Raw genomic sequence first — 16,739 nt, forward strand, 5'->3', positions numbered from 1 at the left:
AATGATCCTGCCTAGAAGAAAAAAGAAGGAAGGGACCCATGCCGGTTCGAACCTTAAAGGGTCACGCAAATAGAAGCCGCGTCCCGCGTTTCTTTGAGAGAAACGTGATCGTCCGGCGTTCACGCGGATAACGCACGTTCTTCCACCCCTTTTTTCCTAGGGTATCGCGCACGTTCTCACGCATTTCCTGCAGCATTTCCACGAACTGCAGAACCAAAGCGAGTCTGTAGCTTGACAAGCGGTAACCGCGGCATCGGGCGTCACGATAGAACCGCGAGGACGGAAAGGGCACGCAGAAAAGGAAACGAGGCCGAATCCCGTAATCTACTTTCGGGTACGGTGTGTGCGTGTGCGTGTGGTGAGGAGAAAGAACGTAAGAGAGAGAGCGTGATGAGAAAGAGAAGCACGTGCTGAGAGCCAGAAAAAGGGGAAGGGGGGGGGGAGAGAAAAAATGTCACTCCTTGCGGGCAGCCCTTAGAAAAGATGCATTGCACACCGGTTGCAGCGACGCTCTCACGGAAAGCTGACAGAGCGCGGCGACCTACATTAACCTGCACAGGAGAGAGGGAAGGCCGGCTGTTCTACAGACAGCGACTGCCACGAAGTGGGGAGACGACGAACGAGCGAAAGGGGGAAGAACAGGGTCTCTCTATTTGCGAACAAACAGCTAATCAGCCTTCTGAGAGAAGAAAGTGTAAATACGGGAGCGTAGTGAACGGGGAATACTGGCAGACCGGCGCGCGTAAGCGCTAATAGGATCGTGTCAGTTACTTTCACGCTCGTAACGAATCACGTGCTCGCTCCGTCGCTGCAAACCCTCGCTACTGGCGCTCTCGCCTTCTTCGTTGATCCGCGCGCGCGTGGCGGGCAGAGAAGAAAGAAGCACAGAAACCTGTCCGAAAGCCACCGAGCAGCGGCACGCAAGGCCTTTCGGAAAAAAAACGCCGCCAAAGCTGTCCTGCCGCGCGGCGACAGCGCTCGGCCTGCATACGTTATTGGAATTCGTCGGCTCGGCTTCACGCAGTTTCTTTTTCGATCGTCGGTGCCCCTCTCGGACGCGTTCTCCGCGGGTGGGTTCATATCTCCGCAGCTTTGCTCGCGCCCTTGTTTGACTTGGTGAAAGTGTTTCGGTGTAAATCATCCGGGATCGACGCGGCGGGTGACGAGAGGAAAACACAAATAGAGCCGAGATAGCTGTTATCGCCGCAAGGCCGGTGCGGACGCTAACCGGACAATGGATTCCATATCGGTGTACTAATACACCTGAAGATGCCAAGCTAAATAGCAGGCAGCGCTGAGCATATATTACGGCGGGTACTACGGTGAGATCTGGGGAACGGCCCAGGCAATCGGCGATTGAAGACAACTCAACTACAGGCGGCGTCAACATGCGGGACAAGTGGGAACTTCAGGTGAGTGAGATTCGAGCTTTCTCAGAACTGCTTCTGAAACATCTGCCAAAAGTTATGATGTTTCGTCCATTTTCACGTTCTCTGTCCTAGCTGTTGGGGCAAGTCTGACATGTGCAGGTTTCAATCTCTTGTTGGGAGGACGGGACACTTGATAAATACACAGATAAATTGCGATATCAGGCGTCGTTAGTTGTCCGTCAGCAAAGTATCAGTGCCTCGCGGCACCACATAAAAAAAAAAAAATAAAAGCTGGTTCTGCACGAACATATTTTATCCTGGCTGAACTTCGCGTTAAAGGAATCTACGCGTGGCTTCATCCATTCACATGCCCAAATCGCAAGCTTGCCGCAAGTGCAAGTGTTTTTATTAGGTGTCAAGACGTTTAGGCGTCAAACGGTTCACTTCCCGAGCCAAAATAAACACAGTAACAACAATTTGGATATAGAGGTACCTTCTTGCGCTAGGCGGCCGTTTAAGCTTTTCGTTTCAAGTCCGCAAAATCCAAGTAGTAGAAAACTATAGTTTTGGACCCCACACATACATTGCGAGTTCGAGCGAGTAATCTTTTTTTCTTCTTGTATGAAGAAAATTTCGGTCATAAGAGGTTAAGACGTCTCCCGTTGAAAGGTTGGAGTGTCGCACGCCTCGGTCATTTGTTTTCCCGCCGACAAAAAAGTGAAATTTAGCGAGCGTGACATGAAGGGTTCAATTAGTGCAACGGCCACACCAAATGACCGTCTGCTGCTTGCTGCTTGTCCTTTCGGAAAAGCACGTGGTTCTTCGCTAATGACACAGATGTAGAACTCGTGGAAATTGCCGTTGTGTGTAAAACGATATTACGTTTTGAAATGATTAGCGTTACCTGCGATAATGCGATTTTTTTGTTGTGAGTAGCTTACATTGCTGGGATTCAGGAAGGCGCCATTTGACTGCACGGGTCCTCTTATTTCGCTGTCGACACGTTATCGCTATGGCGTTCTGCTGCTGGGCATGATGTTTCGGGTTCGACTCCCGGCGGCGATGGCGGCCGTATCGTAATCTGCCGATGGGTGTGGAGTACATGAACCGCGGCGGCCGCACATCGATGGAGTTGAAATTCCAAAACGTTCGTTTACTTAGATTTAGGTACACGTTACGGAACCTCAGAGGGTCAAAATTAATCCGGAGTTCCCCACTAGGGCATGCTTCATAATGATATAATGGATCTGGATCGTGAAACCCCAGATTTTTGTTCGTTGCACGTAAGAGACACTGCAGCCTATAGCAACACCAAATCTGTTCGCACTGTTAAAGTGTTCTTTCAGAATTCTATATTAAATAATTTGGCCAATGACCGTGGGCTACTGGGGGAGAAAACGGAGTCAGATTGGCCATTTTTGGAAATCCGATCCGAAACCTAACAGCCGGTATATCATCAGTGTGACGTCATGGATCTTTAGGTATATTCTCGTACTTGGCCCGTTTTGGCACAGGAAGAGCTCTGTAAGTTTGCTAGACTGATCTTTTTTTTTTTTTTTTTGAAGTGATTCCGTCCTAGTGATTCTGACGTTGTGATAATCCATGACGTCACGATGATGTGGTGCCGAAACATAGGGGCCGTGTCGCCACTTGTTTCGTTCTTGAGGCTATGCGTCTATCCTGGCTTAACAAACCTCTTTTCGCGGTATCAGTGGCCGCTTTTCTATTACAGAAGCACAATTTACTAACTCTGCTTAGCGTAATATTCCTCTTTATCGTTCCTTTAATGAAACTCACGTGCTCAATCTTAACCCGGAGCCCTTCAGCTAAGGCGTCTTTCATAGCCCCAGTATCGCTCTGGGACGTCAAATCCCACCGCTCACTCACTCAGCAATGAAGTCGCTGCTGTAATTGCGATGATTGTGGATCAAGTGTGACCTCGGGCACTGTAACGATCGGCACAAACTGTGGTGATTCGGCAACCGAGTTTCGGAGATACTTCATGTGATATGTATTTTTGCATTTAGCATCATCACCATTAGAGAGTTTTAGATTAGGGGGACGCAAGCGTTGGGGCCCCCTAATCTAAAACTCTCTATTAAAGAGGTTTAGATTAGGAGACGTAAGCGGCTTGCCTCCCCTAATCTAAAGCTGTCTCTTGTCTCGCGGACACGTTAAAACGCTGCTGGCCCCAATCTCTCAACTAGTGACTGAGCCAACACCGTGGACCTAATAAGAAGAGTGTATATATATACCTTGGTTTTAAATCTTCCTAAAGTGGCATCGTAGATCCTCTGGCACATTGCCGTCTACTCTTAAGTCGATAAATAATAATAATCATGTGTGACGAAATACATCACACTTAATCTTCGCCCCTGTCCTGCCGTCTGCGAATACTAAAGCCCACGAACAATTCACGCTGTCTGTCATGTTCCATTTCACAGTATTGCGCACACGTTCCTGCATATCGCAAAGTTTAGTGGACCGGAGCTCCAGATATTGCCACAGACTCGAGATAGTACGTGAACGCAAAGTCGTTTACTGTACCCATATCCTGTACCTGCTTTCTCTTCTTTAATAGTTTTCATCCTTTGTGCCAGTGCTACTACCTTGAGACTCGCTGGTAGTGAACGCCCTTCCCTATGTTTCCTTTTGTATATCGATATTCGAAGATGCAATTTATCTGTATACGGTATCTGCTGCGATATCATTGGCCAAGTGCATATCACGCCTGGAGGGCCACGTGCTGAAAAGTGCTCTGCACGAGCCCGTTGCTCAACACTCGTGTAACCTACGGGAACGAGCTAAGTACATGTGCGTAGAAGGTTCGGTTCTCGAGCTTTATTTTTTCGCATGCACTGCTGCGTCATGATTCTTCCTGTACTCTGCACAACTAATAAGTCTCGACATGCTTATTTGCGTTATGTGAGATAATCAGCTTACTATTTATATTCTGTTGGGACAGGGGCGCAAATTGACACGTGAATACGAAGAAAAGGACAGACAAGACGGCCGTTAATGTACTGCCCGTCCTTCTCTGTCTATGAGTGTCAATGTGCGACATTCTTCTAATAGATTCACCCAAATAGCCCAACAAGAAATGTTCCTAGGAATCTCTATTCTACACTTAATTGCAAGCAGCTTATCCAGCTCCACGCACACACACACACTCTCTCTCTCGCTGGTGGCCATAAATATTCTGATGACATTCAAAGAAACGCTGTTACAAAATTTCTGTGGTGTGGCTCGTTGGACGGTGCACTTTCTGGATGCTTTATAGGTCCACCAATGATTCCTCCAATCAAGAGCAAACATAATATTTTATGCTGTTAATGTACAGCAATATAACACCTTCTGAAATGAAAGCCAACAAAAAAAAAGAAAAAAAAAGTCAACTGTCATTTCGCGCACATTTCGAGCAAATCGTTGGCGACGTTACTGTTTCTAGCATTTGTCGTTTTTTTTTTTTTGTTAAGCAAGGATTGTTTTTTTTTTTTCGGGGATTGCATTCACACGTAGACAATAACCCGTCCAGAGACAGTAACAACTCGACTGGAGTTACTTTTTTTTTCTGCACCTCTAGCTGAGAGTATCTTTCGCGCACACCGTGTCTCACGGGGATTGCTCAATGCTCAGCATAGATTCCTTCTACATACCAAACGAGTGTGCACGACGCATACCTGGGCGCGCCAGTGTAATGATAGCCCTCCGAATCCCATCGACGCATATTTCTTGGAAGTTATCAGTGTTTAGACAGCATTCGTAACGCCAATGTATTCCAAGTCTCAGATGGCCCCGAGATACTGGTGCTGCGCTGCCCTGTCGGTAGGCTATCTTCGTGCGCCGTGTTCCCCAACTTATCTATTCTCGTACACAGAGCGGTCATTCAGAAGCAGATGTAGTGGTAATAAGATACGCCATTCATCAGTAGGCGCGTTAGCTCGCGTAATTGCAGGGGGGGCGGACGGACGCTTGCCGAGACGGCGGAGTGGGCCGCGAGGCGGGTTTTACCCGCACTCAGTGATGTGTATAGTTATACTATCGTCGCTAGTACTGTGCAGTATGCTGCGGCGGGTGGCATTGAGCGGAGACAGAGAACACGCTTGTTAAACACTGGTATCCCACTGCGTATTCCTTAATGGAAGTTTCATCAAGTTGGGAAGAGTGCCTTTCTCTTCCCCGTTCCTATACCGCCATTGTAGGGTAACAAACCAGAGGATCATCTGGGCGACCTCCTTGCCTTTCATTTCCTTGCATGCTTTCTCTTTCTTGGGAACATAAGGAAGTTTTCTTTTATTGCGATAACAATTATATGGACACTCAAAAGCAGATTTCTGCCGTCGGCATCGCCGTGAGGTTCCGTATGACGTCAATGGAGATGAAGTCGTCGCCGCGCGCCGAACGCTGTATGTGCGAGTGAAAGGGCGCGAGGGGCGCGCGCTTTCACGGGGAGTGAACGCACGGCGGAGAACGAACGCGCGTTCTGCGCCGTGCTCGCTTAAGGGCTGCAGAAGTATAGGCGTCTCTTTCCTCCTTTACAATCACCATATATGTAGAGCGAACGCGCCTTCTTCCGACGCGCGAGAGGCCGTGGGGGAGGGGGGGGAGGGGGGGAGGGTGAGGGAAGGGAGGCGACGTTTAGCTGCGGCACCAAGTGCCTATTTAAATCAGAGGCTCCGGCAACAGTCACCAACGCCGCACGCATTTTGAGCGAACGCGGGCAAAACGCCGACGGCGTCGACAACAGTTCTGCGTATTGCCGGTGCTGCTGCGTGTCCAAGTTTATACAGCTGATAAAGCTAATATCATTACTCCGTATAGCTCTCTACAAATTTGCTATCGCAATTGATGCTTCGCCTTTCAGGTGAAACTGCGACAACTTTTTTGTTTCCTTTCACTCGAACCAGTTAAACATGTAGCCAATCTTTGGGCTCTACAAATCTATTTTTATGGCATCTACATATTATAAGTTATACCTAAAGAAATTGTGCATTCGTAGCTGCAAAATTAAAGTAAATCATCGTTATTATTTAAATGTAATAACATTTACACAATACTCTCGGTGGGCCCCAGTGCACTAGTGCATTGTGGGGCGCACTTGCGCAATAACCATACAGCCGTCGTCATCATCATTGTTGGCAGGTTAGTTAAGCGTGCTGTTAACGAAGAGAAATCACGTGTTGTCGCTGGTTGTGACGCGTGCCGACGTCACCTGACTAGACGCAAACAGGAAACGGACACACCAGAAATGACAAGACCGCCTTTGACAAACAGAGGTCCATTTATGGAAACGTCGTTCAGACCGTTTGAGATATTTACATCCGCTCTTGATTCTTTCTTTTTGCTGTCTACGGTGTTTTCCTTATCCCACACTCTTATCTCCACCAAGTACAGTCGGCCACTAATGTTTATGGAACATTGAATCTGCGAAAAAATCTTAATTCACGCGCAGTCTGTACACATAGCTTATGATTCAAAGTTCCAATCTCCAGGACATTTAGAGACCTACTCAATGATCACCATGCCTTACCAGAGCAGAAACTTCCCCTTTGTCATAGGACCCGTGTTCCGTAAACTTTTGTGATCGGCTGCAAACGAAAGGAACAGCCGAGTGGGAGTTTAAAGTAATTGTCATTGTTCCTGTAGCCATTTAAAATAAAGTGACATAAAAAGAACGGTTTAGGATTTCACATGCCAAAGGAAGACATGGGCCACGAGAGACGCAGTGTAGGCAATCTCGGATTAATTTCGACCACTGAGAGTGTTTTTTTTTTAAGGATGACACTATAGATAAACGTTGAGCAGCGTTAGTAAATCGCGTTTCTGCAATATCACCCCCCCCCCCCCCCAAAAAAAAAAAAAAAAAAAGAAAGAAAGAAAAGAAACCACTCTGAGCCTGATCGGAGGCCTGATACCCCAGAAAAGCGGTAATAGAGTTCTGAAAGAACACTTTATCGGCCTGCACTGATTTAATATTCCTCGATAGTATCTAGGGGTGTGCGAATAGTGATTTATTAAACCGAATCGAATACGAATCGAATAGTGCCAGACGCGAATCGAATCGAATATTGAATAGTTTTCTAATATCTTTCGAATAATTAACAGTCATTATCACAGTTAATACAAATTGATGTTCTTATCGTAGTATTTTTAAAGTTAGCGAGTTTCTGTCATTACATAGTACGTTATGAATCATTGTTCATCAAACGCACAAATAGAGCATTAGAAGCAAACAAGCAGTTTCTTCGCATGACAAGGACTCTTCAGAGAGTGCGAATGACCGCTGTATAACCCGTAAAGCACGTCTACCTAAGTGACGTAGCCTGATATACTGCGCAAGTTCTCATGTTTTATGTCTATGCCCTCAGGGGTGAAAACTTGACATACTTTTGGTCCAATTTTATGTTTAGTTGGGTGCAGTTGACGATTTGAGATATTCGAAATGTATTCGAAAAATATTCGCATTTACGAATAGTGACTATTCGATTTGAAGACCGAATCGAATAGGACGCTGTTCGATCCGTTATTCGAAAGTTTCAAATTTCGCACACCCTTATTAGTATCCCTGTAACGTGCAACTGAAACAAGGTTAACGATGTTCTTTTTGTTTCTTTTTTGCTTTTGTTTTTTTGCATTCCACCTTCTTCAGAATGTGACCGCAGTGGCCAGGAGTCGAACTTGCGACCTCATTCGTGATCAGCCTCAGAACTGCTTAGTCACTGATTCTTTGCGGCGCAGTAAAAGAAAGTTCCACGAGCAGGTTTCTTCCGTACGATAACTATGTTGCAAACGTCGTTGATCACGATGTTTTCACGTAATCGCGTTTACAAGAAATGCTGTTTGACCAAACATTGAAAAGTGAGTTACCCTCCGGGCTGGCTTAGCGGCTATGGTGTTGCGGTGCTAAGCACCAGGTCGCGGTATCATAGCCCATTTCGATGGAGGCGAAATACAAAAACGCCCGCGTCCATCCCGTGCATTGGGGCACGTTAAAGATCCCCAGGTGGTCGAAATTAATCCGGAGTCCCCCACTACGGCGTGCTTCATAATCATATCGTGGTTTTGGTACGTAAAAAACCCCAGAATTTATGTTCAATTTGAAGTGACTGGTCAACACTAGTCATCAGTCAGCAAATACTGAAAAGCCTCTTTTATATAGGTAAGGCAGTTTCTCCTCAAATGCGCCGGCTTAGGTGTTCACTTTCGTGTTAGCGCAAAACAGTGCGCGCCACGTGCCTTTCTTCGCGCTGCGCGGTTTTGAGAAGACCGAGCGTAACTCCTGGCGCTCGCCGTGCGCGAGTCAAGGTCGCACGTGCGCGTACGATACCGCGGGAGGAGTGTCTTGCTTCGCCCGGTCAGCAACATCCGGAAAACCCGTTTGCCTTTGTGACGCGCCAACGCATGCGCGGGAAGGAAGTAAGCGCCGGGGAGAAGCGAAAATTCCGCGCGGCAATAACACACATCCTGCATTCGTCGCCTCGCTGCCCTCGAAAGGAGCTTGCGAAAAACAGCGGACTTTGTTCACGCCAACCTCCTGCGATAGCGAGTGGTGGTGTTCTTCGTTTTCTTGATGTGCACCGTCTCGAGCTGTCAAACTGCTTTCAACAAAAGCCGAATGCTGACGTTCACGCCTGCCTGAGCGCTCTCACGTCGGCCGGAATTATTTGTAAAATTCTGTGTTTTTTTGAGCCGACAGACCATGCAGAGGGCTCTGGTAACGCTGTAATGCCGAACATATCGTACAGGATGTTTTTCTTCAGCTGCACCAAGTTAAAAAAAAAATTGCCTGTGGCGAATAGCACAATTTTATCCCTTGAACTAAATTAGTCCACCAGGCGGCCATTACCTTTAGGAAACAGCAATATGCTTAATGGATTAATTAACATAACTGCACTAATTATCTTTGTATCTAATTGTTTTACGGCACATTATTCAGCTTATGAATTGTAGCTAGTGAGTTTGCAAGCCATATCGAGAGAGAGAGAGAGAGAGAGAGAAATAACATTTAATAGTCCCAAATAAACTAAGGCCCTAGTCCACGCCTCCTGGTAGGCTCATGCATCCTGGCCCCAGCACGTTTGTGACGTGCTGCACCAGAGGACATTCGACTTGGAACGAATTCCGAGGATGGCACCGGTTTCGAGACATGCGCCGTTAAAATTGCGATAAAAGTGCACTGTTGTTTCACTTATTTTTATATCTTTTTAAAATACAAAATGCGGGTTTATGCATTGATACACCAAAGTAACTGGAACACCAATTCATTTCGTCGGACACTTTGGAAATTAAAATCTCGAAACTGGCATATTCCTGATAATTCGTTCGAAGTGGATATGCCTTGCGAACCCACCGGCTACAATTCTTACATTGAGTTATGTGCCGTAATGTAAATAACTTAGAGGTTAATTAGTTACTTGTACTACTTATTAGTTGTACTACGTGTATTACTAATTAGTTACTAATTAAGCATTTTGATTTCTCGTAGAAGTAATGGCCACCTAACCAAGTAATTTAGCTCAAGGTTAAGAATTGTGCTATCTGCCACCCGCAAGTCTTAAAAAACTTGGGCCAGCTAAAAAAATAAAAAGAAAGATCACGACAAAAGAAAGATATGCTACTCTGAGATTGATACACCAAAAGCGTGTTTATAGCACAGGAAACGGATCGCATGGCCTATATTGTAGTGTTTCTGATTCACAGGAGAGAGATTTGTAGTTGTGGGTAGTTCAGCAAACCAGCTACCAATTCATTAATTTCAGCACTAGTTAAAATAACGTTTGATGTTTGTTTTTCTCGTACAAATGTGGTCTCCATGGCCAGAAATAAAGCAGAACAAGTTGTTCTAATTTTCCTTAATGTAGAACTCTGTTTGAGCATTACATGCTTAGAAGCAACGCTATAGGGCAAGCCACCTCATCTGATAGATGACCGCAGAACAATAAATGGAGCAAGTTGGTTCATGCTATTTCTAATTCGCACTGACGCGCAACGCTGGAACACCGACACAGTGACACAGTCCTTTAGCGTCTCACAGTGTAGGTGTTTACTTTACTAGCTCTGGCGAAGTGTTCGAGGGGCGAGGGAACTTTCATGAAAGGGAAAATTGGGATCCGCCTGAGAGGCAGCACGAAGCTAAGAAAGAAAACCCAAACGAGTTTCTCATACAGAACGCTATACGCATTTGAAAAATTCGTTCCGGTTCGGCGATTGGACCCGGGACGAACGCCTTTCCGGGGCGGTTCCTTGTGTTCAATCTGAGCTAACCAGTCTAGCAGATAGCAGAGCGATGCCTAAATAGATCGGCAACTAAAAGCGTAGGGGCACTGCATATGGCAAAGCACTTCGGCGGAAATCCGCCAGCTACAGGGAGGCACCTTGGGAAACCCGTGGTTGCACCTTCGGTTTCCTTTGTGGTTTCGTGGTAATCTCAGGTGAATGACAATTTTCTCTTTCGTGTTCGTTTTTTTTTTGTTGCTTTATGCTGCAGCACGCATTTGTAACCGAAGAAAAGGAAGCTTATAGAACCACGTTATACCAACTGAATGGTATGGTATAGTCCACAGGGATGTTTGCGCCGCCGTCCAAGAATGTATTATTGATTGCACGCGATTGTCCAATTGTTATTTCCAGTTAGTTGTCCAGTTAGTTGCTTCCTTTATTATTATTATTAGTTTTAGTGTATTTAAACCCAGACAACTTCATTCACTGTGCTGCGTCTGTTACTCTAAATTTACCAGTTTTCGTAAAACTGCGAGCGAAATTTTGCTTCTATATTAATTAGGCCTTATCCACCCGAGTCTTGGCCAATCGCCCACAGGGGGTGTAAAACCAGATTGTACGAGGACAACAACAAGAATAACGACGACATCGACGGCGACAACGACGACGACGTGGTCAAAATTAACTTGGAGCCATATCTATGAATTCATTTAACTCACAGGCCCGTAGGTCATGTGTATGCATTCGCTTTCTCTTCAAATGTTTTTTTTTTCCATTTTTTGTTCATCTAGATTTATAAACAAAAAAAACGTGTCACTGATCCAGCTAAGAACTGAAGTAGATGTGGTCGTTAGTGTTAGGTATCAGGTGTTTGGCATACAAAGGTAGTAGGCAATGCTCTGCAAATATCGTCACATGATCACGCAGATCACACTGGACATACTTTTTAACGCTGATATTCTTCAAATATTTAAATGACATTCTCTCGGACGCACGCTTTGACAATATACTACGTGTAGTCCCCAGAAATTTGAAAGGGGCAGAATATTTTCTAGGGTGATCTAAACACGTTATGAAATCTCACTGGTTTGACGCGGAAGCATAGGAAGTTACAAGGTATCCCACGAGAGATTCTACGAAGAGAATATTTATCTACAAGCCGGTGGCTCACTTTTACCTCGTTTCATATCGCTGACCCTATGTTCTATTTATTTATATAATCACTAAATAATTTCAATAACTTTAGAGACCGTGGTGTGTTGCGCCGGAATGCGGCGGCCGTGGCAACGACCTCGTGCAAATGTGCGGTTATAACAGCTTTTTTTGCGTCTTAGATCTCCACTACGCTTTTTCGTAACGAGCCCCCCAAAATTAATTTTGGATGTTCTAACGTCACATGAAAGTATATATATTTAAGTGAAACTAAAGCGTGTTTCTTCAGGCGAAAAATTCAGGCCATAAAACGTATTGTAAAAGTTCGTACGTACGAACTTTCGTTCGTATACGTACCAGGCTCCTGGTTGGCTTAAGGCAGCCGTAACTGTCGCAATGCTGTTCGGTCTTTCGGAGGCGCATCATAAAAGGGCAGCTGATACTTTTGTTCGAATTTGTTGCAAGTTCTTTCTTTGAGCCAAGCTGCTTCAGCGCGAGAAATAAGAGCGTTTTGGCGACCAGGTAAACTGACGCTCACTGCTGGGATCTCTTTGCACGCAGGAACTTCCACCTCCCTACCAGGAAAAGACAAGTGAAAACGGACTCGTTCTCGGGTTGCATTCAACGGTAAGGGAACTCTCGTCCTTGTCTCGAGATATTGAAGGTGCAATAGAACGCCACCAACATTCCTCGCGGGCCATCTAAGTACAAGGGGCAAAAACAATAAGAAAAAAAAATGTTATGTCATACATATCATATTTCCGCTGAACAAAGCGAAATGTTTTATTGCACATTCTCTTCAGCGCGCTGAGAGCAGGTTTTGCGTTAACGTTTGTGAAATCTCTCAAAGGTGATAAAAATTGAAAACTGCATGGAAGTGAAATACTTTTTTAAATTTTATTTGTATGCTTTCCCGTAAGGCGTAATGAGAAAGTAAAATCAAAATCGAAAGGCTGTGTCACCGAAAACTTTTGCGTCACCCAAATGTTATAGTTGTCGGGTACTTCCGGCTTCAATGCGGCCGTTTTAGGCGTAAATGGTATTAGTGCCAAGCGCGCGTATTTTAACGCGGCAATAGTACTTATCGCGTCGCAAAAAGCAGAGATAAACACGACCGCCCAATGCAATATTTTCACGCTAAGGTTACGCACATTACTGATCAATCAGTTTCACCCTCTCTCCCCTTTCAGTTTTCAGCAGGCAATAGTAATAGAATGGACGTCACTAGACTAAAATTACGTTAACCCGCTTAGACACTTTGTTTTTGCATCTCGTGAAATTGACTAGCAGATGTCATGTAACTCACGCGCAAAAGGAGCGCATACGGTGTAGTTGTGGACAATCAGACCTGGCAAGGAAGAATGTATATGACGGCTTAAATGTTTGTAGAAATTTTCCGACGCATTTGAAGCATCTTCCCTTTAGGCGTTTTAGCTGGGTGGATAACTTCAACTGGCTGTGCGGAGTTGATCCAGAGGGTAGAATCAACAGCACCTAGAACAAGCTTGACTTTTCCCCCCCCTTTCCCCCCTCCACTTTCTAGCGAGTGCTTTCTCGTTTTCCGTATTTTCGAAAGAGTGCGTTCACCTCGACAGGGCGCAGACGTGGAGGCCGCTCCGGACGCCGTGCCCGGCCGCAAACAATGGAACAAAGGCATGCAGTTTTTCCTCTCCTGCCTGTCCATTTCCATCGGCTTGGGCAACGTTTGGAGGTTCCCCACGCTGGCCTACCAGAACGGAGGAGGTACGCGTCGCACTTTTATCTTTGTGTGTGTGTGTGTCTTCCCACCTTGTTTAGTTCTTACTGCCAGCGATGTCACACATTTCGACCAATCAACCAATCAATCAATCAAGCAAGCAATCAATCAATAAAAATATTTATTATCAGTGTACCAACAAAAATGTCTACAAACGTAGTTGCGCAGGTTGCAGAAGTTGCTGGGCTAATACAATTGAGAGAGATTTCATTTACAGGAAAGTAAGCCGGGTCGGCAAGAGATTATGCGTTATCTATACACCAGGGAAGGGGAACAAGAGAAGTTGTGGAGGACGATGAGGATGGAGGGTATTAGGCAATACTTATCACTGCAGTTACTGCGGTGCTTTGATATTGTTCCTCGACGTTATCTGACTCCTCGGACACAAATTTCGTAGGCACGCGCGCACAATTCACGTGTATTCGAATGCACTGGTGTGGAGAGGCGCATCTCAACCAACTCCTCCTTGTGAGGAACAGCCGAGGAGCATTACTGCATGTCCTCCAAGATCTGGCGGCGCACACCGGCTGCCGCGTAATCTCGGAGGCCATTGTTACCGTGTATGGAGCAGTGCCTCTTAAGTCACGAGGCGGCGCTCATGCTCCGCTCGGCAGATTCGTGAGAAAAGCTTCGAGTTGAGGTACCTTTCGTTGTTAAAAATGGGACAATATCACCCTGCATGAAACGCGCAGCGACATCACAGGCGAAAAATGAGTCATTAACACAAAACTGCACTCAAAATGTGCTGCTACTGGGTCGGAAAGGAAGGCATATGAAGAGAGATATAGTATTTGGTGTAGCGTTGTTGATCTACCGCGTGACCTGACATCAATGCGGTTGCTGAAAGCACATGCATCAGGCATTATACCATTCACGCCTGAACACGGGTCGCGCCGTTTGCTTGCATTGGTAAACCCGTAAGCACCGAAAGGGTGTGCGCTCTGCTTCATGCCTTGTGGATTGTTCGCGTTTCCTTTCCACACGCGCATGCGCCCGTAACGCACGTGAGCTGAAGCGGAACATCCAGGCCAAACTCGTGTTGGCCGCGAAGGATGCTACGAGTTTAGCAAATGTATTCTCGTAAGCGCCCGCTAAGTATAATCGTAAAAGAAAATAATACAATTTCTCGACTATAGATTTGTAAGCTGAAGTCGTGATCATGCTCATCTATAGCCACGCCTGAAAGCCCGCCACTGTTCCTCTGGCTATATTCTTACAATTTTCCATAAACTTTGGAACTGGAATGTCACTAACCTAGTGCAAGAAATGTGCAATAGATATGATGAACCCGGTCTAGGAGGGAAAGAAAAATATACACGAGTCGAAAGTAGGAAACTTTTGCTGGCTGTTTTTAATGAACTCTATTATTATTATTATTATTCGCCTGGGGATTGCCACGCAACATAATATCGTAATTAAATTAAACATAAGTACGTTTCATTCAGATCCAGGTATTGCAAAAGAGACTTATAAAATGTTTCACTGTGTGTTGCTTGGATTCCAGGCGCCTTCTTAATACCTTACTTCATCGTCTTGTTCCTAATCGGCAAGCCCGTTTACTTCATGGAGCTCGCCATCGGCCAATTCGTGGGCAAAAGTCACGTCAAAGTCTGGAAGTGCGTACCGGGGCTTAAAGGTCAGTGAAACTCGACGTTATTTTTTTCTTCTTGGTCCTGTGACAAATGTAGTGTTAAAGCACCGTCTGGCTCCTCATTAATGACGAGACATGATACATGTAATTTAGTGGCGAGTAAACGAACTGATAAAATCATCGCTTGAAGCATCAATATGATGCATGTGATGCGAGGAGGCTGGTTTTGCGACATGCTGGCCGTTGTATGCTTGGCGACAGCATTCTGTGGCAGTGAAGAGAAAGTTACACCTTGCAGGGGCTCAGCTTCTGCACTTGTGTTACTGCTGCGCCAAGTAGTGCGGCAAAGTTTGACACCGCTTTCTGTTTCGGTTCTGAGAGCAGATGTTGAAATCAGCGTAGCTTGTTTGGTATTACTATTTGTTGCTGCTGTGCTAGTTAGTTAGTTCATGCTTTTATCGACATTTAGGATGTGAACTATAAAGAGGAAGAGAATTGACAGGACGCGCTTTTATGGGCCTCTTAACCCCCCCCCCCCCCCCCCCCCACACACACACACACACACACACAGACACACACTCACTCACACAACTTTATAGTTCTCGACCGAAACGTCGATTGTGTGATATTCGCTGCGGTTTCGAATTTACCAAAACGCAGTACAGCACAGCGGGAAGAAAAAAATCAAATTTAACAATGAGTGATAGATTTTATGTCATATTGTTACAAGTGCTATTATAATAAATAAGATGTTAATGCTTTCGGTTCCTCAGTCTAAACAAACGCGAATGAGGCTTAGGTGTTACTATCAGGAGTGCTGTCAACGGGTGCACTTCGCCTCTGTAGCTTTCTGTTCACTGGCACAGAAAGTTGTCCCTGAGTACAGAAGTGTTCCCGCTCCAAAATCGTGTCATTGATTTCTTGCAGATGAATATAGCCGAAATAATAACCAAGCTCAACTCTATGAAATGATTTTTATTTTAAACTTTTGAGGGAAAGCATACCGTCCTGAGCCGCAACTTTGGTTCTGAGTTCGGTTACCTATATTTGACATTGATGAGGAACTTTAGCCAAAGATACGTTTGTAAAAAAAAAAAAAAGTGCATTACTTGGTGGAAGTATCCCTACAGAAAGTATACTCAAGAAAGAGCTGCTTCAACTTATTAAGAAATAATAAAATCAGCGTAGACTGGTCTATACTATACTGCATGTCCCCCTGCTTGCGTTTACTTTTTATCTTCCAGGAGTACAAAATTATGGAAACGCGTTCTCGTTTTTGGCACTGCGTATTAAGCGAGTAAGCACATTAATTCGTGGTTTCCGTAAAAGGTCCTTGTTCGCGAGTGTGCAGTTGCCGCATTACATAGTGGTTTTGAATGTTTAATTACGGGGCTTTTCATCTCAAAGCGATAATGTGGATACGAGAGAAGACGTCATATAAGGGAGGACGTCGTAGATGGGACACACCTTAAGCGACTTTTATGCTTTTTCTGCGGACGTTGATGGAGATTTCTGGTTGGTGGGTTCTGAAACTGCTAACTCAATCTGCCTTCGTCCCAAGGCTTTCGCTGTTTGCCCCCTTGCGACCTGCGTTTGTCAGCTAGAATTCAGCTGCTTGGTATGCGTCTTTATTGTTCGGGTTATTACACGA

The 16,739-nt window shown here is 45.5% G+C and overlaps 1 protein-coding gene across 1 annotated transcript in view; it reads left to right on the top strand.

Annotated features, from left to right (window-relative positions):
- Positions 1–619: 619 nt before the first annotated feature.
- Positions 620–16,739, top strand: part of LOC119460883 (sodium-dependent nutrient amino acid transporter 1-like) — a 35,681-nt gene continuing 19,561 nt past the window's right edge. The window contains 4 exon segments of the mRNA XM_037721997.2: positions 620–1,412; positions 12,303–12,368; positions 13,337–13,484; positions 15,002–15,133. Coding sequence (XP_037577925.1) covers positions 1,389–1,412; positions 12,303–12,368; positions 13,337–13,484; positions 15,002–15,133 — 370 coding nt within the window. The 5' untranslated portion in view covers positions 620–1,388.

Source organism: Dermacentor silvarum, chromosome 8, assembly GCF_013339745.2.
Source record: "Dermacentor silvarum isolate Dsil-2018 chromosome 8, BIME_Dsil_1.4, whole genome shotgun sequence".
Taxonomy (NCBI): domain Eukaryota; kingdom Metazoa; phylum Arthropoda; class Arachnida; order Ixodida; family Ixodidae; genus Dermacentor; species Dermacentor silvarum.